Source organism: Oreochromis aureus, linkage group 5 (assembly GCF_013358895.1).
Source record: "Oreochromis aureus strain Israel breed Guangdong linkage group 5, ZZ_aureus, whole genome shotgun sequence".
In the NCBI taxonomy this organism is placed as follows: Eukaryota; Metazoa; Chordata; class Actinopteri; order Cichliformes; family Cichlidae; genus Oreochromis; species Oreochromis aureus.
Window position 1 is genome coordinate 37866252 of NC_052946.1, and position 24145 is coordinate 37890396.

The 24145-nt window shown below is 39.7% G+C and overlaps 1 protein-coding gene across 3 annotated transcripts; it reads left to right on the forward strand.

Moving 5' to 3' along the window:
- Positions 1-1219: 1219 nt before the first annotated feature.
- LOC120440294 (butyrophilin-like protein 1) lies at positions 1220-13040 on the forward strand. 3 transcript variants are annotated; one of them, XM_039612604.1, is made up of 8 exons: positions 1220-1410; positions 4733-5068; positions 5416-5423; positions 6795-6816; positions 8052-8318; positions 11126-11224; positions 11418-11495; positions 11781-13040. In XM_039612604.1, exons 1-7 carry the CDS (start codon positions 1341-1343, stop codon positions 11483-11485), a joined length of 870 nt encoding a protein of 289 aa, XP_039468538.1. In that variant the 5' UTR covers positions 1220-1340; the 3' UTR covers positions 11486-11495; positions 11781-13040. The 3 variants fall into 3 exon arrangements, with proteins under 3 accessions (XP_039468538.1, XP_039468539.1, XP_039468540.1); XM_039612605.1 differs by having other exon boundaries at positions 11418-11488; XM_039612606.1 differs by lacking the exons at positions 5416-5423; positions 6795-6816.
- The last annotated feature ends 11105 nt before the right edge of the window (positions 13041-24145 follow it).

Genomic DNA, 24145 nt, shown 5'->3' on the forward strand with positions numbered 1-24145 from the left:
AAAGGTTTTTGCTCTCCATGAGGCCGACATGTGTGCAGAACTCTTTCCAGAGGCAGTGAAGTTTTATGAAACAAAAACTAAACACTTTGATGACTCAGTCTTTAAAAGGCGAAAGGTTTTTATTCATTCATCACACAGTTGGAGTGATTGACTGGTTTTGATTGGTGGAGAGTCTTTTGCACAGGTGAGACTGTGTTATGAAAAATGCCCTGATGTTTGTGAGAACTGCATGAAGAGTGGGGAATTTTCTGCTATGAGAATTGAGCCAAAGTGACTGAGAAAAATATTAAAATATTGATTAGGTGTAGTGCTACCTGTTTGGCTCTTGTTATTGTTTGGCCCGTGGTGTGACGTTATGTGTGGCTGGCGTGGGAAAGTGGAAGTGATGTGAAGCTTAGATTTAGCCAGCAGCTGGGAGCAGACAGATGTGAGACCATAGATCTTCCTTATTGAACTTACTCATAAGCTTCATAATTATTTTTTTTTTCTTACAAAAACTTGAATTAATACCTGATTAATCAAGTGTATCACTAAGTATTTGTAGGTAATCACATTGTGGTGGACCACCAGGTGGCTCCACTCACACACAGTGTTAGGGGAAGTGAGAGGGTTGGGTTTACTGTTTACTGTGATGACCAGTAGAACAGGTGTACCTAATAAAATAGTTGCTGATTGTGCTAAATGCGCCTTGAATGTGTGAACCTGAATTAAAAGTTGGAGTAGAATACTGGGATCTCTCTTATTGTCTTTACATATCTCCACAACATCATACTTTCAAAATACTTGGAAATTATATAAAATTATTTACATTTTAATTTTGAAGTAGTCAGAGGTAAGTCCTGCTAATTGCTAACCTTGCCATCGTTTTTTCTTTGTTTTATGCAGATTTTATTTTCAAACAGATGTAGGGAAAAAAACAACCAACAAAGGTAATATAGTAACGCTTAACTATTTATTTTATTTTATTTTATTTTATTTTAGTAATCTTCAAGAGTCAAAAACTGCAGCTGGCTTTGACCTTAAAGGCTGCAGTGGGAGGAGGTCCTCTCCTCTCTTACATCAGCCTGTATCTGTCTTCTATAAACAGACTCTGCTCATTAATCTTTCTCTTGTCACTGTTTCTGTATGACTGTCACTGATATTATAAAAGTGAAATCTAAACGTCCATGACGTTGTGACGTAATACACCGGAAATTATGGCAGATATGGCGGACTGCTTTAAGACACTAGAAACTGAAACTGTTTTTTTTACTGCGTCAATGCTGAAAGGAGAGGGGTGGCTCTGATCTTGGTTACACGGAATAGTTGCCGTATTTGATCCTGTTAGGGTTTCTGCAGACATGGAGCTTCTTCTGTTTCTGAGCTTCTGTTTCCTGACTTTGTCCGGACTGACGTTTGGTGCTGAATCCGGTAAGAAGCTCATTAATTTAGACCGATCATGTGTGCAGACGCAGTCATGTTTCACAGGAGCGGATGGAGGTTTAACGATGTTCAGGCTGCTGCGTTAGTGGGTGGATGACTGCGGCATACACCTGTGACATCTGCGTTTAACGCATCCACATTTTGATGTTGAAATAATGAGCAGATAAATGTGCAGCAATTCTACAACAGTATGAAAATGTTCTTTTTATTTTTTACGATCAGATTATCTCATTATTTCACCCTGACTTTTTTCAGGTGTGGCTTATTTGTTAGCGGTTTGTTTCCTGCAAACATGTATTTTATTTTTTCTTTAAAAACTGAAACAATTGAGATTCAGATACATCAACAATGATAAAAAATTATTATTATTATTATTATTATCCTTAATTAGTAAAAGGAGGACAGAAGTCATCCATAAACACATAAGTAGGCAAGTATATAAAGTTTATTTTTCCTTGTATGTGTTATAACAGCTCCACCTGCTGCCAGTTTTAAAGGGAGTGGCACAGCCAGGCCCCAAAAGGATGGAGAGTGGCTGTAGCCTGTTTCCATTTCCTGAGGTTTTCTACAGTCAGAGTTAAAACACTGTGTGGCCCATTAACATGAGGCTGTTACTGACTCTGATGTGCAGGTTCAAACTGGCAGATTTTTGAGAGCTCAGCTGGTGAAAAGGACACAGACTGGATGTGTTTCAAATCTTTATCAGTGAAACATTTTTGGCCTCACAGTGTTGACACTGTTGCTGCCTGAATTGGTGATATTTCTTTAAGTGTACATGAAGAAACCTGCTGCCACACAAACTGCCTTTAACCTCTGATGAGCCACCTGGTCACCAGTGACCTGGTTAAAGGCAGGGTTATGTTCACTTTTATCTCTTTATATGAATTTTTTATGCACCTGCCACACTTTAATAGAAATATCATCACAGAAGAACTGCAAGACCAAAATGCTCATGAGACACTTGAACTGAGAGGCAACATCTTCTACTTTCTGAAACTCTGCTTGTTTAGCGTGTAGCTAAAAGCCAGTCTACACCTAACACTAGCACATGTGGCTCACTGGTGACCTGCTGGATGTTTATGATTTTAATTCATTTCTTGATATCTTGCCCATTTCTCCTGAGCCCCCAACTGTGTTTGTTTTCCCAATAAACACAAAAGTATGAAGATCTTTGCACCAAATCAGAAATTACATCTTTCACAATCTTTTTACAATTTTACAATCTTTCCACACAGCTTAGTGGTAACGACAGTAGTTTAGATATTTGTCTGTTTTTAGTCACGTTTGAGCACGAAAGTCAAGTTTAGTCTTCTTCAGGAAATGCGTGCAGCATGTCCTGTACATGCACGTCTGTTTCTAAGAATCTCTCGTTTGTTCACTTTCCTCTTCGCCTCTGTCAATCCTGCACACAAAGCACAATGTGTGATGGGGAAGAAAGGCAGGAAGAAGCCAGTCAAAGTGACTATGAAGGAGTGTGCTGCTCTACTTCACATACAGTCGTTTGTGTAAAAATACCGCATCAAGCGGATGCAGTCATATTAGCAGAAGTCCATTTACAGAGAGAGAGAGAGAGAGAGTTTACTTTAATGGGCCTCTCCCTCTGTGTTCTGTCAGTGATGCAGCACTTTGTTCAGTGAGTGTCTTATAGTGCATTTAGCAGCAGTTTAAATTATGTTTAACGAGCAAAGTGAAAACGTGCTGCTGAAAAGAGGAAGGAGAGCAGAGAGCAGGAAGAGGAGTTTGGATTTGAGCCATGCTGTCAGAGACTTTGCTGAGCGCCCAAAAGATGAAGATTAGATATTTGAGCACTTTGTGTTTTTGAAGCTGTTGATGTTATTGAGTATTGCTGTATGATTAGAGCATGTCTGTGTGCTTACAAAAATAGCTGCCCTGAACTCCTGGCATAAACTCTTATAGACAACTGTTACAGCTGAGATACTGGGAATCAGTATTTTTGAGACTGAAGAGAGGATGAATAATACAGGAAACAAAAAGAATCATTTTTCAGTATCATCAAATACACAGATACGGACCCTTCAATTAAAAAGAAAGAAAGAAACTTTAAACTGACAATAAAAATTTACTGAAAATGAACTCATGGAAATCAGACACTACTTTTGAATTGTTGTTCAGCAGAATGATTAAAAAAATGAAACTGTCCTTGACAAAAATGGTGCCCTTAATTACTTTACTACACCATCTTTGGAGGCGATCACTGTAATGAAGCGAGTTATGTAACTCTCAGTGAAACGTCTGCACTCGTCGATGCTCCTCAGGAGCAAACTGCTTCAGCTGTCTCTGGTTTGAAGGTTGCCTTTTGGAGACTACATTTCACTCCAGGATGCCTTGATAGTCTTGACATTTCAAGACACGCTGTGCCAGATGCACCAAAGCAAGCCCAAGAACATAACCGAGCCTCCTCCATGTTTCAGAGCAGACGCTGTGTTATTTTCTTTATAAGCCTTATTTTTGCATCTGAGCTGATGTGACATTGCAGAAAGTGACTAAATGGCAAATTCCATTCATGCTTTTTGTGATTTGCTTTTAACACTGGTGTCCTCAGTCGTCTTCCATTAAGTCCACTTCAGTTCAAACAGTAACGGCTGGTGTGATTTGACACTTTAGTTCACCTATAATCTCTTATCTCTTGGAACTTATTGATGAAATTTGTCATTAGGTTTCCTCTTGCGTTCATGTCCAGGGTTGCTACAGTCCTGTGGGCCTAAAAACTTCAGTAATACAGTATATTGTACTGTAGTCACAGGAACATCAAGCTGTTTGGAGACAGTCTTATAACATTTACATTTAACATGCTTGTCTTTAATTGTCTGTCTCATCACCTGAGACAGCTCTGTCCTTAGCTCACTGTGGTTAAGTGCGGTGTAGGAACATCAAACAGCACATTAACTTATTCACCCTTTAAATAGGCAGACTCATTACAAGTTAGAAGATATCTGTGACAATAATTACAGGACACACCTCGGTTTAATGTCCCTACAGTCATCTTATTTCTACTCTTTTCTAGGGGTACCATAATTTTTGTCCGGGTCAGTTTAATTAGTTTGTTTTTATGAAGGGGAACTGAGCTAAAAATATATGATTTTTATAGGGAAAAAGTTTGCTGATTATATTTTTGTGGCTTTTATTTCTTTAAAATTAAACTTGGACCTTTTTGTTTTGAGGTCATGATTTGTAAAAATCAAGCGTGAACTTTCTTCTGATTGGCTGTCTCTGACTCATAAATGTCTCTCATTTTGTCCTCATCACTATGTATCTGAACACATTGTTTAATTCATGTTTTGTCTTTCAGGACCACCTGACAGCAGAGTGATTGTGATGGAAGATGATGATGTCACTTTACCCTGCTCCCTTAGCACCAATGAGAACATTGAGAAAAAACTGTTTGTCTGGAAGAAGGAAGGAACAGTTCCTTTAAAGGAGGTGTTCATGTATGATGCCGGCACATATAGCAGAGGTCAAGATGATGAATTCAAAGGTCGAGTCTCACATTTTCCAGAACAGCTGAAGTACGGCAACGCCTCCATAAGAATGAGTAAAACTACCCTGGAGGACAGAGGAATTTATATCTGTAGTTTTCCAGTGATGCAGCCCAGTGTAAAAACATCCCGCATTGAGCTTGTTGTTGGTGAGTGCTGTTAAAAATCAGCTGATTATTTACAGATGAAACGGTCAGCATGCACATCTGGCAGGGCCTCACCCCCCACAGCACATCTGCAGTGGTATTTGCAATATTTGGTGAACAAAGCTGAGACTTTTCCATGTGCATCATGGTCCTGCATCTGTCTACTTATCAAATATCTGAGGTGTCAACAGAGTCTTCAATAAACAAAGTAAAATGTAATAAATAAACTATAAACACTTAATAAATAAATGTTCATTTTTCCTTCTATTTCAGACCCACAGCTGTTCAAACTGACTGCCAAGTTAATGATAACACAGTCACCTCTAACATGTGTGTTTGTTCCCTTTCAGAGGGCAGATTAATCTGTTAGAGCCTCTCACAGTCATGTGCACTTCTGCATGTCTGTAACTACCAGAATAAACGCTTTAATCGTTTTAAACCATAAATATCTGATACCTGCCTGTTTCATCATTGTGAAGTAAAATCTGGGATATTTAATGCAGTCTGTTAGTTTTACCTTTAGCTCTAACACAGATGATTTGTTTGAAGATTATACAGGAAATCACTGAAGCCTTGATGTTTTTAAGCTTTTACTTCAGATGTTAAAGACAGGTAATCGGTCATTATAAGGGCTAGAAGGCTGAAATTTACAGGATATCATCTTTTTTTAATCTACAATAAATGTGCCAAGTTTCATGCTGATATTCTGAATTAACTTAAAGATATTAAAGAGATTAATTCAAATTGCAAAGCAGAGAATCTATGACAAATTATTTCTACACTCCACAAAAATCTCTTCAAAGTTAACAAATAATAAGGATTCATTCAGTTTTTTTTACATTTCACATGTTCCTAGATGCTAAACTCAACTTCAAAACGATGTCCTAAATAATTAAAACAAAGATTCACACATTTATTATACTTTAATCCGGTCTTTTTTTGACAGATTAAATCGTTTTCTTTGATTTGTTTTCGTTTCATTGTAACAGCGAAGCAAACTACTTTGCCTTCCATATATGGTCAGACAGGTGATTTTCCCGGCTTCAAACTGAGAGTGGTTTCACTGCGGTGACTTTCTCCTGGATGAGAGTAGCTGTCAATCAAACACCCACGTAGCTGTCGTAATGATGCTCTTTTCTGATTGGCTGACTGAATTAATGGTGTCGTGAGGTCGTTATTTTATGTCCCCAATCGTTGCTGATTGGTTAATTTTGCTCGTGGGTGTTTCCTGATATCAGAGACGTTACAATGATTATTACAAATTAGTTGTCAACGCTTTGAAGTTGCTTTTAATCTTCTTATTTTAAAAGTTTCTGTAACTCCGATAAAACTTCACAAGAGAATAAATTCTCTTTTTTCTGGATATCTTTACTCCCGGTTGAATTTAAACGAGCGGAAGTTAATCTGTGAGTTTTCTTCGTTAGAACGAGCTCATATTTGTCTGCAGATGTCTATTTTTGGTCCGATTAACGACTTTCTAATGGTGATGCAACATGCTAACCTTAACGTTATTAACTTTTACTGACGTAAATAAAGACGTAAGTGTTTTTATGTCGTAAATAATTTTTTTGACATTCATTAATCTTCTGAAAAAAGAATATCTGAGCTTTCAAATGATGTGTCATATGACTGTATCTTTGTGTCCGTTCAACAGGAGAATATCAAGTATCTTCATTTATTAATTTTACATGTAAAATTAGGTCGCATACAACCTCTGCGTTTCAAAAGGTTAAAGATCCGAAACTTTCCAGGTGAGTCCTGTTTGTGCCGATACTGATGTTAACATGCTCGTTTGTGTTTATGTGAACGTGTAAGTAGTAGGAAAAGACAAACAGGTACTTGTTTTGGTGAGAACTATAAAAGGTCTAAAGATTATCTTTATAAACAGTCCACGGTTAAAGCAAAAATGTTTATGATATTGTTTTTATCCGCACATAAAAAAAATTATGCTACAATGTTGGTGTGCTAGACATGTGGGGATTATAATTTTTTTTTTTTTAATTGTCTCTAATTGCCTTTTAAGACACTTGTTCTAGTTTTATTTTGCTGTTGTTGCTGTTGTCGTTTACCTGAGCCAAAATGCAGCAGCAGCAGCATGTGAAAAACTAAGCATACAACATGATTCAGCATCTTGTAGAACCACCTCCAGCAGAAATAACTTGAAGTAATCATTTTTTTTGTCTGACTTTATCAGGCTGTCACATCATTGGATGAATTTTAGTCCACTTTTCTTTACAGAATTGCTTCATTTCATTGAGGTTTGTGGGCATTTATGTATGCACAGCACTCTTAAGGTCCCACATTAACCAGCACTTAGATTCTTTTGTTTTCCAGCCATTATGTTATAAATTTGCTGCTGTGTTTGGGATGCTTGCATTATAATTACAGCTTTTTTGTATGATTGTCCCAGTTAAGTGTTTCAGATCAAACAAATGAAGATATTAGACAAAGATATCATAAGTAAACACAAAGTCCAGTTTCTAAATCAAGGTGCTCATTATTAAGGGAAATCTTTTCCTCCTTGGTGTTGTGTTATCACACATCTGAGTGCTCCAACCCAGAAGACCCAACAAAATCTGTGCTTTAATTGAGGTGTGCAGACTCAGTCACGGGGTGAGCTCGGTTCTGCTAGAGGTTTCTCTTTGTTAAAAGGGAGGTTTTGTTTCCCACTGTGGTCAAGTGCTTGCTCATAGGGGATTGTCTAATTATTAGGGGTTTCTCTGCATTATTGTAGGATCTCTAGCTTAGCGCCTTAGGTGACTGTTTCTGTAATTTTGTGCTATGTAAATAAAATGTAATTGAAATGAATTCCTCTGGAAACAGTAAGGGTATACTTAATATTTTTACATACTGTTTTCTTAGTTTTTGTTAAATAAATAATAACATGCCGTAACATGTCATGTATTATTGTTAATATGAGGATGTATTTAAATAATTAATTGTGACTATGTAAACTAGTTGTTTGTTGTCTATGATGTGTTCACAGGTGCAGCTCCAGAGCCTTATGTCACAATACTTAAAGAGAAGGGGCTGCTGCAGTGTAAGGTTCCAGGTGCTTCTCCTAAACCTACAGTTGAGTGGTGGGACAGTGATAACAAAAAACTTCCTTCTAAGACGGTGCAGGATGAAGAAGAACAAGGTCGCTTCCACGTCACCGTCCAGACTACTGTGACTGAGCCTGGCTGCTATCACTGTGTAGCCACACAGATGGAAAAGTGGCATCGGATTTCTTCAGAGATCTGTGTGCATCGTGGTGAGTGAGATATAATTCTTCAAATAAGTTTGAAGACTAAAGTATGAATATGTGCTTAGATTGAACACTAAGAATGTGGTCTGGGAGGAAAGGCTGAAAGCTAAGTTATGAAAACATGAACATAAAAAAAAGATTTGGCTTCAGGAGCGACGATGTGCATGCTGAAAAAAAGCTGTTAGCTCCTAACCTAATGTTAAAAAAACTAAACTCCCAAACATATGCTGTACTGTATATTATAGAAGATGAACGTTGCTGTTGTGACTGATTTATGAACTCTCAAATGATGCCCCAAGCTCACATCAATATCTTGATGTCTTTTTAAACCTGAGCATGCTCACAGACTCTTGAAATAACACTCGCATGGTAAATCTCACTCTGCTTTATTTTTAATTTTTAAACGTTAATGGCATCTTATTCACATTCTGGGTGGTGCTATTACTTGGTGTTGGCTCTCTCTAGAGTATCATTTTGTGTTGCTGTTACGACATAGTGGTGTTTTTGTGTAGCTTATCTGTGTAGCCAGTTTAATTAAAAACTTATATCTAACGTCTTATTTCATAGTATAATTTTCACATGCCCTAACTTGAAACACTGTTGATTCACTCGATAATTATAGTCACAGTATTCACTCGCTATGTCTTTAGGGATTTGCTAGCTTGACTCGTAGCTGACTCACTAGCAGCATGGATTCTTCACCTGTACCTCTGCACTTTCCTGCTCAGTGTGTGAGATGTCTAGTTACTCCTCAGCCTCCTTTAGTAAAAACCGTAGCTGGTATATAATGATGTGCTACGTGATCACTAGCGACACAGCTATATTAGCATAACACAGACCTTCCCAAAGTGTGGGGCCCGCCCCCTAGGGGGGGCGCAGAGCCATTACGGGGGGGTATGAAAAGGGGGTAAAAACAAAAAAAAAAACGCTTGTACACTGCTCGCACGGGGCGCCCACAGAAACGCAAAGCAGGAGATGAAGCATCGCTGAATATGTTTCCAAACCAACTTCATTCTAAGCCAAAGACTAGAAAATATAGTGAAGCATATCTGCCCTTTGGTTTCAGATGCACAAGTGCCGAGGTCGGTCTCCCTGCAGAATTAGTTTCCCCTGTGTCGGGAGTGTATATGTAAGCGTGTAAAACCTGAAGATAGTGAGATTAACAGTATTTTGTCTCTATCTGCCATTCTGCTATTCATCTCATGTAAACAATAACGTGGCGCACAGCGTGACGTGAAAAAAGGCCTAGAAATTCCTCGTCCACACGCAAACACAAAAAAGGAGTTTTCAAAAATACCCGTGTAGGCGTGGACGTAGCGTAACAGAGTTAGTAGTTTATTTTCTTACTACCTGTAATTTGTTGCAGATTACTTGTATTTGCTTAATTGTTTACTAAATGTTGGAGGTGTGAAATAAACTGCAATGGAGCAAAATATGGGTGTGTGTGGTTGGAGGATGTGTGCGTGCGCGTGCGAGAAGGAGGGGCGCGAACATTTTTCTTGTAAAACAAGGGGGGGGGCCAGCAAAAAAAGTTTGGGAACCACTAGCATAACATAAACACAGGGAAGCTCAAGGATGAATCCTAGCTTTTTTCCACTCGATAAAAGTTAACGTGAGGGTTCCCGATGGTTAGGAACAAATGCAGTCACATGGCAGGATGCTGTAAACGGACCAAACTTCAGTCAGGAGAACAACTGAGATAATCCATCCACAATACGAGGTTCGTCATTAATATACTGCAACAACACGGGAATAGAGCAGCTGTGAGAGAATTCAACATTAATGAATCAATGGTAGGGAAGTGGAGGAAGGACGGTTTTTGGCTTTCCTCATATTCCAAAATGTGCTTCGTCTCTTCGCTATTACCATCGCTCAGCATAATTTGCAGATGATATTTTTCTGTTTAACCTCCTAGGACCTGACATCCACATATGTGGACATCACATTTTGTGTTGTCTAGACCACAATAAATTTTGCTCTACAAGCACCTGATATCCACTTACAAGGGCATTATACTGCCACTGTTCTATCGAAATGTAAAACGAATGTCCTCATATGTGGATATCAGGCCCTTGTAGAGCAAAATAAGGTAAAAAGATAATTTCATCAGGTCCCAATCAGCCCAAATAGCAAAGAGAAATTAAAAATGCATGCCATGAAAGAGTTCGGGTCTCAGGAGGTAAACATCTGACTGCTTAAACCCAAACCAGGTGCATATTACCAACGTCACACCGGTTTTCTTTATGAACACCTCCTCCTCCTCCTCCCCATGCTTGCAGCCGCTGCGATACTTTCAACCAAACAGGCACAGCTTGATGACACATTGATCAACATGGGCTATCGCGCTAGGGTGGTATAGTCAAAATCTCTACCGTTGGCCAAATTCATATCGTTTCTAGCGCATATCGTTTATATCGCCCACCCCTACACACACTCACACTGTAGGAGGCGCTAACCTTAAAGCTTAACTGTGGTCATTTCCTGGTCCATTACCAGGTTCACAGAAGAATCTATTAAGCCCATCACAGGCTCACTCAGATTACAACCTTGATTACAGACTTGCACATGTTTTCAGATGTGAGGCTCAGCAGGAGGAAAGCAGGAATCTCTGAGTAGCAGCCCAGAGATTCAAAAACCTCATCCTCGCTGCTTTGAGCAAAATCACAACCAACCTGTTAGCTGGTGAGACGGGCAAGAGGAAACAGGAAGTGAGATCCATGCTGGCATCACTGAGCTTGCTATTTAAACCTGCTGTCAGTTCCTGATATGCAGTCACAGTGTGAGTTACACAAATGTTTTCTCTTCTGTTTCAGGGCTCCCTGAATGGGCTGCCGCACTCATTGGTGGTCTTGTTGTTTTTATTATTGCTTTAGTGATTGCCCTTGCAGTTACAGCATACTGTTTGAAGAAAGGTGAGTTTTACTAATGTACTATATCAACATTCATCATTTGTTGTCAGGGATATCACAACTTTTTTTTATAACTCCCTCATGTTAGGTCTTATCCTTTGATTTCTGTTGAAGAAGATAAATACTTTATTTGTATTAACTCAGTGGGTGACCAGTGTAGTTGTGTTTCTTGAATATTGTCATTTCCTTCCTGCAGATTCACAAAGAACAGAAATTGGCCCCTCCTCAGAGCTGCAGAGAAATCTCACCTCTCACCAACCTTAAAAAGTTTGAAGTAGTGGTCTTTTTAACCTGTTTTTTTTTTTTTTTCTTTGATTCATCAGAGATTTTAATCAGGACAGGAAAACAAGTTGGCGCTTTTTTGTATTTATAATCTTAATAGGTTGTATTTTGTTTTTGTTTTTTTCATTGTACTGAATTACTGATTTATCTCACAGGCCTCAATATCTGGTTATAATATGGACATTGCATGTTTTATGTTATTTTCAGTCTTAAAATCACTGTGGAGTGATGAGGACATTGTAACCGTCCATCTATCCATCCGCTTATTCTTTTTCAGGGTCGCGGGGGACGCTGGAGCCGTTCCCAGTTATCATAGGGTGAGAGGCGGGGCACACCCTGGACAGGTCGCCAGTCTATCGCAGGGCCACAACACACAGAGACAAACAACCATTTACACTCACATTCCCCACTATCCCCACTAACTGCATGTCTTTGGACTGTGAGTGGAAGCTGGAGTACCCGGAGAGAACATGCAAACTCCACACAGAAAGACCCCGGCCTGATGGCGGAATTGAACTCAGAACCTTCTTGCCGTAATCGTCTCCATGTTAATGCACATGTTTCCATCATTGAAACCTTAGTTTGATCATTTACTGATCATCTCAGTGTTTCCTCCTTTGCTGCAGTTTCATGGCTCCTCCTCCTGACTCCTTTCTCATTTTCAGTACAAATCTGAGCTGCATTTGAAAGATTTGCTAATGACGTGAAGATTTTTCAAGAAATCCTCTTTTAAATGCACCCAAGACAGTATAAGGTTTTACTTTAGTTGCCTAACTTTAAGCTTACAGTAGTCAAAACTTGCTTCCACACATGACTTTAACAGTAATTATACTGTCTTGCTGAGATATTGTTAGAATAATATATTTTGACTTTTTAATGTCATCATGATATCTGTTCTTACATAAACGTGTGCAGCTTTATAAATAATTTGCTGACCAAACGTTCTCTGACATTCATGTTTTTAATGAGGACAGTGATGTTTCTTTTCATCATAATAGATTAAGATAATTGTAACTCGTACAGAATTTGATAAATAATGAGAAATGCAAAATTAAAATTACCCAAGATAAAAGGGACCCTTAATGTTAAGACTGGAGAGAAGTTAAAATATCAGGTTTGTCAGTCAAAAGCTGTCATACAGATGGTGAAGAATCTAAACTTCTCGACTCATATTTAACTCAGGTTAGTTAAACATGTACTCATGGAATACTTGATTAAACTGAACCCTCAGCGCTTCTCATGTAAATCAATGGGAATATTTTGCAGATATAACAATATTTTTGTTTGCCAAGCAGGCCTGTCGGGTACACTTGTGCTGTAGTATGTAGTTGTTGGCTCATTTGATATTTTTTTATTCTTTTACAAGTTATATTTATGCTGTTAATTGTTGGTGTATTTTTTTTTATATTCATGCCATTTCAGAGAGCGCTTAAGGGTCTACAAGTCTGAATAAGAGATGAAACAACAAACTATTGTGTTTACTATTGTGTTTTTGGTGTATAGGTTTCTTTAAAGATTCATAAAGAGAGGAAATATATTAATGTCTCTGTCAAATTTGAAAATTATTTTTATTTTGAAGCAGCTGTGCTTTCATAAAAGACATTTTGAGGCCAGGAAACCTTTTTTATAAAACATATAAACCCAGGACTCTTATCCTGTATTACTGATTTCATCCACCAAATAATTTCTGGTATATGTAGTGCCTCTAGTCAGGACAGTACAATATCGATTTCAATAGAGATCCTAGACATCTTGGTAGGTTTGGAAGATGGTTTTGATTTAGAGATTTACAAAAGGGGTTGTCTCGAAAGTGAACAACTGGTATCTTTTTTGACTCTGTACAACTTGTCAACAAAAACAGTCACAGTCAACACGTTTCCATACAAATAGTGTTTTTTTTCTTGGTGGGGGTGTGGTCAATAGCAAAATAAGAAAAGAAACTGAAATGAGAACAGTTGTATTGAATTGTATTAGAACTCCATTGAATAAATAAAACAAATTAACGTCATCCCATGTTCACTGAGACCCAAACAGCACTACTGTAAGGAGGTGTCAGTATGCAGACCCTATTGTCTACTACCTACTACCTGGGTAGGACTAATAGAGCATAGTGTTTATGTGAAGTCCAAGGCACAGCTTGCTTCAGTTTTTCAGAGATTCTCCATAATCCGCTCACATTGCTGGCCACACCATTTCACAGTCATACAGAATCTAATTTGGGCTGGGTTCTCCAGAACCCCTTTAAGCTGTTTCTTTTCAATATTTTGTTCTTAACTAGTGATGGGTAGATGAGGCCTCGTGAAGCGTTTCAGCACATTCCCCAAACTGTATCGATACTGAGTCGACACAGTGTTGCTGTTTTGCTCCATACTGACACCTGCTGGACCTTAAATATCATTGCAGGCAACTTACTTGAGACTCACAACAGCCACTGATTCAATGACCTAGTCATACTTGTATACACTGTAAGGTATTGTATTTTCCATGGAATCATTTTATATTTTTTACATTGCAAATATTGCAGACATCTTTAAAATATATTGTAAATGACATTAAGTGAAAATTAAAATGAAAGTATTCTGAATATAATATTACCAATTTAAATGTAATTGACTGAGAGTTTATAAATTTCTATTCAGAAAAATAAGTTTATCCAATGTTTTGCATTCAGTCTACTGCGGGCTTTTTGATACCATTTCCTCAGCTTTGGATAACATAGGCAAGGCAAAGCAAGGCAATTTTATTTGTATAGCACACTTTCAGCACAAGGCAATTCAAGGTGCTTTACATGATTAAAAGAAAACACAAAACATAAAACACTATAAGAGTAAAATACAATAAACATTTACAAGAAAGCATTTACAATAAAACAATAATCAATACAATAATTTATATGAAGATATTAAAACAAACAAGTGTTTGTTACATACAGGCACAGATGAAGCTGGGGTACACAAAAACTGTAAAGCCAAGTGGAAAAGGTTCAAATAAGATGTCTTCCTTTTCCCCCTGTACGTTAAAGGATCCTCTGATCTTGGAATGTTTCTCTCCGACACTCTCAATTCAATTCATATTTATACAGCGCCAAATCACAACAAAAGTCGCCTCAAGGCGCTTTATATTGTACAGTAGATCGCACAATAATAGATACAGAGAAAAACCCAACAATCATATGACCCCCTATGAGCAAGCACTTTGACGACAGTGGAAAGGAAAAACTCCCTTTTAACAGGAAGAAACCTCCGGCAGAACCAGGCTCAGGGAGGGGCGGGGCCATCTGCTGTGATTGGTTGGAGTGAGAGAAGGAAGACAGGATAAAGACATGCTGTGGAAGAGAGACAGAGATTAATAACAGATATGATTCGATGCAGAGAGGTCTATTAACACATAGTGAGTGAGAAAGGTGACTGGAAAGGAAAAACTCAATGCATCATGGGAATCCCCGGCAGCCTACGTCTATTGCAGAATAACTAAGGGAAGATTCAGGGTCACCTGGTCCAGCCCTAACTATATGCTTTAGCAAAAAGGAAAGTTTTAAGCCTAATCTTGAAAGTAGAGATAGTGTCTGTCTCCTGAATCCAAACTGGAAGCTGGTTCCACAGAGATCTATAAATAAACTTCCCAACAGCCCTGATGACCTGAGAGGTTTGTATATGACTGAGTGTGGATGAATATCTGCAGGTAAACTGGAAAAACATCAAGTAAAAGTGTTCGGGAGCTCAGATGCATTCAACAGCTCACATTGATTCAGCTGTATTAAACACGAGCACTGATAAAACAAATACTGAAAAATGATGGAAAACTTTTTGTATAATGTATAAAGAAGGCACTTCTTTAGTATGCATGTGCCTTTGGTATAAGTTTAGATTTTTAAGGCAGTAAGGAAGTCTGGGGTGTGCTGCTGATGACTGATGCTGGAATTTGACTGAAAGTATGTTTATGCTGTTAACTGATAATTATACATTATTATGTAATTACAGAAAGTGCTTAAATATTTCTGTGAAAATCTAAATAAAACAAATGAAAATAAACTATTGTGACTTTTTTGTCTTCAAACTCTTATAAAGGAAAACAGAATTTATTAAATTATGTTTTAAGTTATATTTCTTTTTTGAGGGTAAGAAAAATTTTGAATGCAGCAGATATTCTGTTATTTAAATGTATTAAATTTTTTTATTGCTTAAAGTTTCTAATATTAGACTATATCTGTTGTCTAATGTTAAAAAAAAGAAATCAAAGTGTTTCTACCTGCAGCAGCTGATAGTGTGTTGGAATGATTGTTTCTCTGTCAGGAGTCTGTAACTGTCCGTTAGTGATGTTAGAGTGATGTTTCCTCCTCAGAGGACTTACACTGCGATGGAGTGTCTTCTGCTGCTCGCGTGTCGCTGTCTGTTCACTTTGTCTGGAGTCACGTTTGGACATGAAAGCAGTAAGAAAACTGACGCATGACACACTGAACTGGAATCAGCTGGAACGTGGAGTCTGGAAACTGCAGTTTATCTGTGGAGGGTGCATAAGGTGGGCATCAGCTAAAAGGAAAATCCACCAAAGTCTTTAAGTGTTTTGGAGTCTCTCTGCATTATGAACAAGAAACACCATCATTCCAAAAGGTACTCCCTCACTGGGTGTGGTGGAGATGGTGGGCTATAAAACACCAGAATCAAAAGCTGTTCAGTTACGATCTGATGACTGTGGAGGTCAAACAAATGATACTCATTCTAATCCTCATTAAACCCCTCAGTGAGCCTGTGACCCTGAAGAACCCGACACAACTCAGGATTTCACATTCAGAGTTTTTTTATTTGCTTTGACTGGTTTGTGACTGGTTCACTTTGCTTCGGCACTTTGCAGTGCTCAGAACTCCGGCTCTCTGCTGCAGCCGCTCTCCTCCTCTCCGGCCAGGCCACTACTGAAATAAGGCAGGCATGATTGGAAGATGCTCACCAGATGCAAAACTCTTCTTTTCCTACCACCACGGCCTGAACCCACTGCTCCACTCCTCCCCTCCCCTTTTGTTTCTCCTAATCAATTCAATTCAGTTTTATTTAATTCCATTTTAATTTTATTGGATTTAATTTACATTTTATATTTGCAAAGAAATTAAAATCAGCTGGTTGTGGTGCGAGTGCACAGGAAAAAAACAAACCAAAAAACATGATTGTAACTGTAATGTGATTACTGTATTTAATACAGCAGTGTATCACACTCAGCACTGCTCAGATCAATACTGAAGTATCAGCTGAGGTCATGTGATTACAGCCCTGTCAAACAGCTGCTCAGTGTTGGAGGGTGTTGTCTCCATCCTGCAGAGAGATGCTGCTGTTTCAGGGCAAAAGTGCTTTCCATCAGACTGTATCATCATCATCATCATCTTCCTCATCAGGGCTGCTGGGAAGTTTATTTATAGATCCTATTTCGTAATGCAGCAGTTGTGGTTAATAATGCAGATTTAAGATGTGACCTCTTCCTCTCTGTCTTTGATTCAGTTACCAAAGCTCAGTGTGACCACTGACAGGAACACCAAGATGTTAGCAACTGATCCATTAAGTCCTGAAAGCTTTGAGGTTTGGCCTCCATGGATCAGGCTTGTTTGTCCACCTAATCACACAGATGTTACATGGAAAAGTAACATCCGCATTGATGTCAGAACTGTCCCAGCAGGACATTGCCTAAAGCGCCACACACTGCCAAGTCACCTTTTTCCTGTAGTGCATCCTGGCGCCAGGTGTTTCCCAGGTAAGCGAAGAACCAAACCCAGTCGTCCACATGACGTTAAAGAAAATGTGATTGATAAGACCAGGCTACCTTCTTCCATTGCTCCATGGTCCAGTTCGAGCTGCGGGCGACACGCCAGACAGGCTAACCGGCTGGAATGCTACTCGCAGGCCGGCTAACGATTAGCCGGCACGAACCGTAGCATAATTCCCCACTGTTTATTCCCACAGTGTTAAGCAGACCAACAGCGAACGTTTGGAACGCTGAAGCCGCATCCTCTCTGTGTTAACACACATAGCAGCCGAGCCGCACAGTGCCAAGGCAACAGCGTATGCTTGAACGCCGAAGCCGTGTCCCTGCCGTGTTTGCTCACTGTAGCCGAGCTACTCGCTAGCCGGCAGCTACACAGCATGGTCCGACCACCGACAAGCCTGTTCTTTTTTTCCGAGGCGAAATGCCGGGGAAGGGGGACCAACCGAGGGGAAGCCAGGGCCAGCTAAGGGGAACCAAGCTAAGGGATACCAGTGGAATACCGGAGCTACCTAGAAGGGAGAGAGACATCGCCCACGGAGGATGCCGAAGCACGCTCCAACAGACGCAAGCACACAGCACTCTCAAGGTAAGCACGCACACACACCAAGTGGAGCTCAAACGATCACCGGTGTCTAGTGATGCGCGAATCATGAATGAATCGTTCAATACTCGAGAATCACTTTACTGACTCATGAATCATGATTCACAAGCCCAACTGACTCACTGACTCATCCCTGTTGCTGTTAGCAGCAACATATCTAGCTTATAATTAAAATTGTGGAGAAAAACACAACATCCAGTATCTTAACAAAAACATTTCTGCTCTGAACTGGAAGAAAAAACCCTGAGTAGAAGCTCACATCAAGACAATAGCTCCTCGGTTCACAGTAGCATCGCTCTGCTAACATGCTAACAGCACATTTGAGCTACTCACCCCTCCTTTCCTGTGCTGAATCGTAGGGTAAACAAATCACTCAGGACTCGCTCACCCCCTCCCTCCTGTGCTGAATCATAGAGCGAACGAATCACTCAGGACTCGCTCACCCCCTCCCTCCTGTGCTGAATCATAGAGCGAACGAATCACTCACTCAGTCACCCCCTCCCTCCTGGCTCACAGCTTCTTCTTCTTCTTCTTGATTGGCAACCAATGTTAAGGCGCATTACCGCCCCCTGGCTCACAGCTCAATTGACATTTAGATGAGAAAATATATATTTGACACATTTAAGGAAAATACTAATAAAATAAAAACAAACAAAATAAATGTTCCCTTTAGGAATTTTTTTTTGCTCTATAAAATAGTTGTTTTCTTTTAGAATCACTCATCTTAGCAGTAGGATATACATGAAAAGAGAAAAGAAATTAAGTTTGAGTGAAAATGTACATTTTTTGCACTCTCTGGTCAACTGACTCAGTGAATCAAATGACTCAAAAAACCCGATTCACTTTGGTGAGTGACTCATTAAAACTCGATTCAGTAAAAAGAATCAAATTTACCATCACTACCGGTGTCACGTCCGCACAGCTGTTTTATACGTAAGCTGTGGGGCGTAGCCGGGCATGCCAGAGTGTCTTAAAGAAATATCCACACGCCACGACCAAGGGGGGTCGTACCCCGTACATATGAATATGTAACAGTGTGGAGAGATAGTCTCGATATGCTAGAGAACCAACCAATCCAAACACAGATTTGAAGCTTATGTAGAGAACCGGTTCCTCCATGCTCTCCTCACTAGCTTTGATTGGCTGTAGAGACGAACTTCAATACACTGAAAGCCAGATGTTAGTCTTCAATCACTGGTCTTAGTTTCAAGTTTTATTTGACACAACATGTTTATTTTGTAAATGATGGTCCTGTTAAAACCAGGGCAGGGTTCATGGCAGATCCACTTTGTGACTGACAGGTTGCTACATGTTAGCGTCTCTCACTGATCATAACTTCAAACAACTGAAGGGCTGTAAACAAAATCTGAGGGATAGCTCAGTAGGTAGAGTGGTTGCACAATGATCGTAAGGTTGCGGGTTTGAATCCACTGAACGACTCCCTGAGGTGCCCCTGAGTAATGTACCATCCCTACACACTGCACTGCGTGCGCCTGTTCAGTGGCTGCCTGCTGCCTCACTGAGTGAATGGGTCAAATGCAGAGAAAGTAATTTCCCCACAGGGATCAATAAAGTATACATTATTATTATGTCATATTTATTTAAATATGTATAAAAGAGCAAATACAGATCCACACTGTCAGAGGTTTACTTGCAACAAATAGAAATATATACGTTCAGACTTGTGTCACAGCTGCTCGTCCAAATTTCAGTGCACTGAGATGTGGTGACTGTGGAGGCCTTTGGAGTGTTTTTCAGTCTTCGTTGTCTAATTTTGGTGTAAATGTGGCCTCTGCTGGATTACTGTGATGACCAGTGGCTGTGATGACCTAATAAAATGGTTGCCGAATCAATGTAAGTGTAATATAACTGGACTGTACAGTTGTTACTGATATTCTCAGATCATTTTCTTTGTATGTTTTCTGATGCATATAGTTTCATGAGTATCATTTTGCTTTCCTCCATGTTTTAAAAAATCCTTCACATCTCATTTTTGTGTCTGAAAGGTTTTTGCTCTCCATGAGGCCGACATGTGTGCAGAACTCTTTCCAGAGGCAGTGAAGTTTTATGAAACAAAAACTAAACACTTTGATGACTCAGTCTTTAAAGTCTGATGAAAGGTTTGTATTCATTCATCACACAGTTGACTGGTTTTGATTGGTGGAGTGTCTTTGAGACTGTGTTATGAAAAATGCCGTGACGTTTGTGAGAACTGCATAAAGAGCGGGGAATTTCCTGCTGTGAGAATTGAGCCAAAGTGACTGAGAAAAACTGTAAAATATTGATTAGGTGTTGTTAATGCCATTTTTTGGTTCTTGTTATTGTTTAACTTGAGCAGCAGTGAGTCCATGAATCTTCTCTGAGGACTTCCTCTTCTTCTTCTGCCTAACTGCTCCATCTTCATCATCCTTTGTCCAGTATATTCACTCTCTCCTCTACACAAGACCAAACCATCTCAGCCTCGTCTCTCTAACTTTATCTGCCTGCTCAACCTGAGCTGTCCCTCTGATGTGCTCATTTCTAATCTTGTCCATCGTGGTCATTCCCAATAAAGATCTCAACACCTCCCAGTCGACACACTTCTCTGCCACTCCTGACGTCTCCATGCAGGACCACAGTTCCTCTCTTATAATCTGCTTTCTCTGATCCACAAAGACACAGTGAAGCTCCTTCTCACCTTCTCTATATTTCTCCATCAACACTCTTCAAGCAAACATCACATCTGTAGAGCATGAAGCCACGCTGCTGCTCACTGATCATCACCTCTCTTCAACAACTCTTCCTCATATCTTCATGGTGTGGCTCATCAGATTAATTTCTTTATAGTTACACATTTCCCTTGTTCCTGAAAATCTGCACCTGTACACTTCTTCTTAACTTTTCTCTTTCACTCAGAGTCTGTCCCAACTTCTTCAGTGCAAGATTCTTCCTTTTCCACTTCCACCAACTAATCACATTATTGTAAGCAGGAAAAGAAGAAGAGTCAGTATCACATTTTTACATGTCAAAGGAAAAGTTGAAGTACCAGCTCTGAAATGTACTCAAAGTAACAAAGTAAAAAGTATCTGCTTGGACGACATTACTGCCAGCTATTTCTGTGCAAAGCTAACTGAAACTTGTGCTACATTAATTGAACAATAAAATGATATCAGTAGATTTGAATAAAAACTTTATTTTAGTTTAGTTCTAATTGTACTCAGTTTGAATCAGTTAATAAGAACATCAGCAGAGAAAAAGAAGGAAGATTATAGAGGAAAAACGGGAAGTTTTTCCTGCACTAACCTGCCCAGGATTTTCATGTAGTTTTTAAAAATAACACAGTTAGTGTTAGTACACACTGACTTTTATCCAAATGAATCCTCACAAAATCATGTTGGACCTGTTTCTATTACACTGACTAATTTTAATCTCACCACTGTCAGTTCCTTCTTTAAATGTATTAATTAGTACTGTGCAATAGGAGAGCAATTTTGTTGTATTATCATTCATAAAATAACGATAATAATCTTCCAAAGAGCTTTATTGTCTGGAAGAATAAACGTGACATAACTTCAGGTTTGAGGCTCATAAACATGAAAAAGACGTTTAAGAAGAACAAATCTGTCAACAGCATCAAATCTTAGTGGTAAATGGGCTCATGGATACAGCACTTTTTTATACACACTCACCCACTCATGCAGCCTTATATGATATCCGAGAAGCACTCTGATTATATGGCACGTACAAACGATAAATCAGACACTTGTTTCCTGGCACTTTGTTCTGGTCAAAGTGCTCGACTCAGTTTAAACACAACTGCTGCCAACAGCTGAAGATCTGTTTGCCTTTGTTTTTGTTATTTTCACCCTGATGCTGGGATGTAGTAGAGATGAAGGGATCTTGTGTCTTTGGGAGTTTCATACCACCGAGCTTTGTGGCTACTTCCGTCCACAACTGTCACTGGAAACCTCTAAGTCAAGAGGTTTCCTTATGAAGTCAAGATAACATGCTGTACAAAGGCCGACGTACAAGGCCGTTATTCCACAGGCTGTGACATCTGGCAAGTCTGAGCTTCTGCACACAGTCAGCTTGTTGTGAAATCTAATTTCCTCACAGGTGTGTCACTCAGAGTAAAAGTGGGAGTGCCGGGATTTTCTGAAATTTGCAAAAATAACAATAATAAAAATATTTTAAAAAAGAGGGAAACATGTTTTAAAAAGTACAAAATCTGTTTATAAAACATGTAAAAACAAAAAAGTCTTAAATAATGAAAATTCATATTCATATTGATTTCTGTGGAAGACAGTAGGACATGAACAACCATCTGTCCAAATGAAGGTTTACATTCAGACCTGACTTCCTGTAAACTGTCAGCAGGAAATCTCTGGGATCAGGTTTACAGACGTAAAAACCACATGCATTAACTCAGCTCAGTGGGTGGATGAATCATAGCTCACTGTATGCTTTGAATTTCTTTGGTCACAAACTCTAACCACGCCCACATTCTCAGGTTCTCAGTAAACATTTTATTACCGGATATAAAAAGGCTCTAACCGTTATTTAACCTGTTGTTAATGACGCGTTATATCATAAAATCTGAAGTCTACCTGTTGATTAAGATAAACGAGAAACCCACTGTGTGTTTTTATTATTCAGCTGAAGGCTGCGTGAGTCACACTTTATAACACTTCTATTGCACTCTTACATATCATAACATGACAGACTGAAACTGACCAAGGCCAGAGCAAAAGTCCAACAAAAAAAAAACCTGGAGCTCATGAAATAGTGCAAAACAAAAGTCTGTGAAAGGCACAGAGGCTCAGTAGACAGTTCTTAAACCTTTCAGGGGGCTGACCTGGAGGTCAAGGGCACAACAGTCCATAGTTCAAATGTTCAGGGGGCCTGCCAAGAGTCCAACAGTGGCGACGGAGCAGATCAGGGGGCAGGCCACGTGAACGTTGCAGTGGAGAAGCGGGCATGACTGACCACACTTGTTCGGTACCACTCAGTCCAGAATTTGTTGAAATCCTAAATCCTGCGACCTTTCAGAAGCTCAGCTTCCCTCGGTTCTGACCCACGAGTCCTCAGCAGAGCAGCAGTATGTCCATGACTGTAGCAGCTCCTCCCACTGCCACTTCCAAGGTTCTCCATCAGCGGCTGAGGCAGTGAGTCACATCTGATCAGCACTGGAGTCGGAGACAGGAAGAATCCGATCAGCCCCAACTCAAGTTCCACTCTCAGGTTCTCCTCTATCGTCCCAAGTTCTGCTGAACCAGAACCCAGTACCCTCTCCCTCCAGTACTCAGCCCATCTCTACAAATCTCTCCAGGAAACATCGAGTCTCCTCTGTTCAGGCCTTCTTAATAATCACATCTGGTACAACACATCCTGGCAGCTGGTTGGCCCTTATGCCTTGTGTCAGGTTACTCAGTTAAGTAAATTAGCCAAGCTTGGGTGAGGGAAACATAATCAGTGTGACGGCCAGTGGGCTGGCCTTGTGTTTTGTTTTTTCTGTTACCTGTTTCTTGCAGGTAGGTGGAGCTGACCCAATTATAGATGCAGCACACCTGAGTAGGCCAGTCCCAGTGTATATAAAGACACCTTGACTGAACCAGCTCACGCTCTCTCTTGCTCTCTGTCTGGCACCCATCATGTTCATTTGGAAGTTTCAGTTATGGCTGTTATGTCCTTTAAATTGTGTTGCTTTACCTTATTTTCATTAAATATGTCTTACAGCCTTTAAACGCCTGTGTGTGGTCTCCCACATGTTGTTATTTCCTATGAGCCGGGTTGTGACAAATGGGGGCTCGTCTGTGCAATTATCCTGGTTTGGTAAGCTTTCTACCATTTGATTGAGAGCTGGTCTGTTTGCAGCTGATTGGGACTAGTGCTGTTTGATTTCATCTGTTTAGGTGACTTTGTCTAGTTGTGTCTTGGCTAGGACTTGCCTTGTAGGCAATTGTTGAGTTAATTGATGATGAGTTTGGTTATTTGTGGTGCTTTGATATTCTGAGTTTCCTGTGTCACGCAAAATCTTTACAGGAACTTTATGAACATCACCTGGGAGTGACACAAACCCATCTGACACAAAATCCTCAAACCCCAAATAGCTCTCTGAGTCAGACTTAGTCGAAACTAGCATTTTCGAGAGACTACTGAAATTTCCGTGCAGGAACGGTAAGAGCCGCAGGCTTAACCTGTTTGCCTGTACGCCGCCAACTTGCTTTTCAACAAGGGACATTCTGCTTTCCAGTGTCCATCGCCATGGCAGTAGTTGACAGACTTTACACCAAAAAATAAAACTTTAAAACAAA

Coding starts and splice junctions, on each gene's coding strand:
- LOC120440294 (XM_039612604.1), top strand. CDS start 1,341: ATGGAGCTTCTTCTGTTTCTGAGCTTCTGTTTCCTGACTTTGTCCGGA. Junction 6,817..8,051: donor AAAGATCCGAAACTTTCCAG/GTGAGTCCTGTT, acceptor ATGTGTTCACAG/GTGCAGCTCCAGAGCCTTAT. Junction 11,225..11,417: donor AGCATACTGTTTGAAGAAAG/GTGAGTTTTACT, acceptor TCCTTCCTGCAG/ATTCACAAAGAACAGAAATT.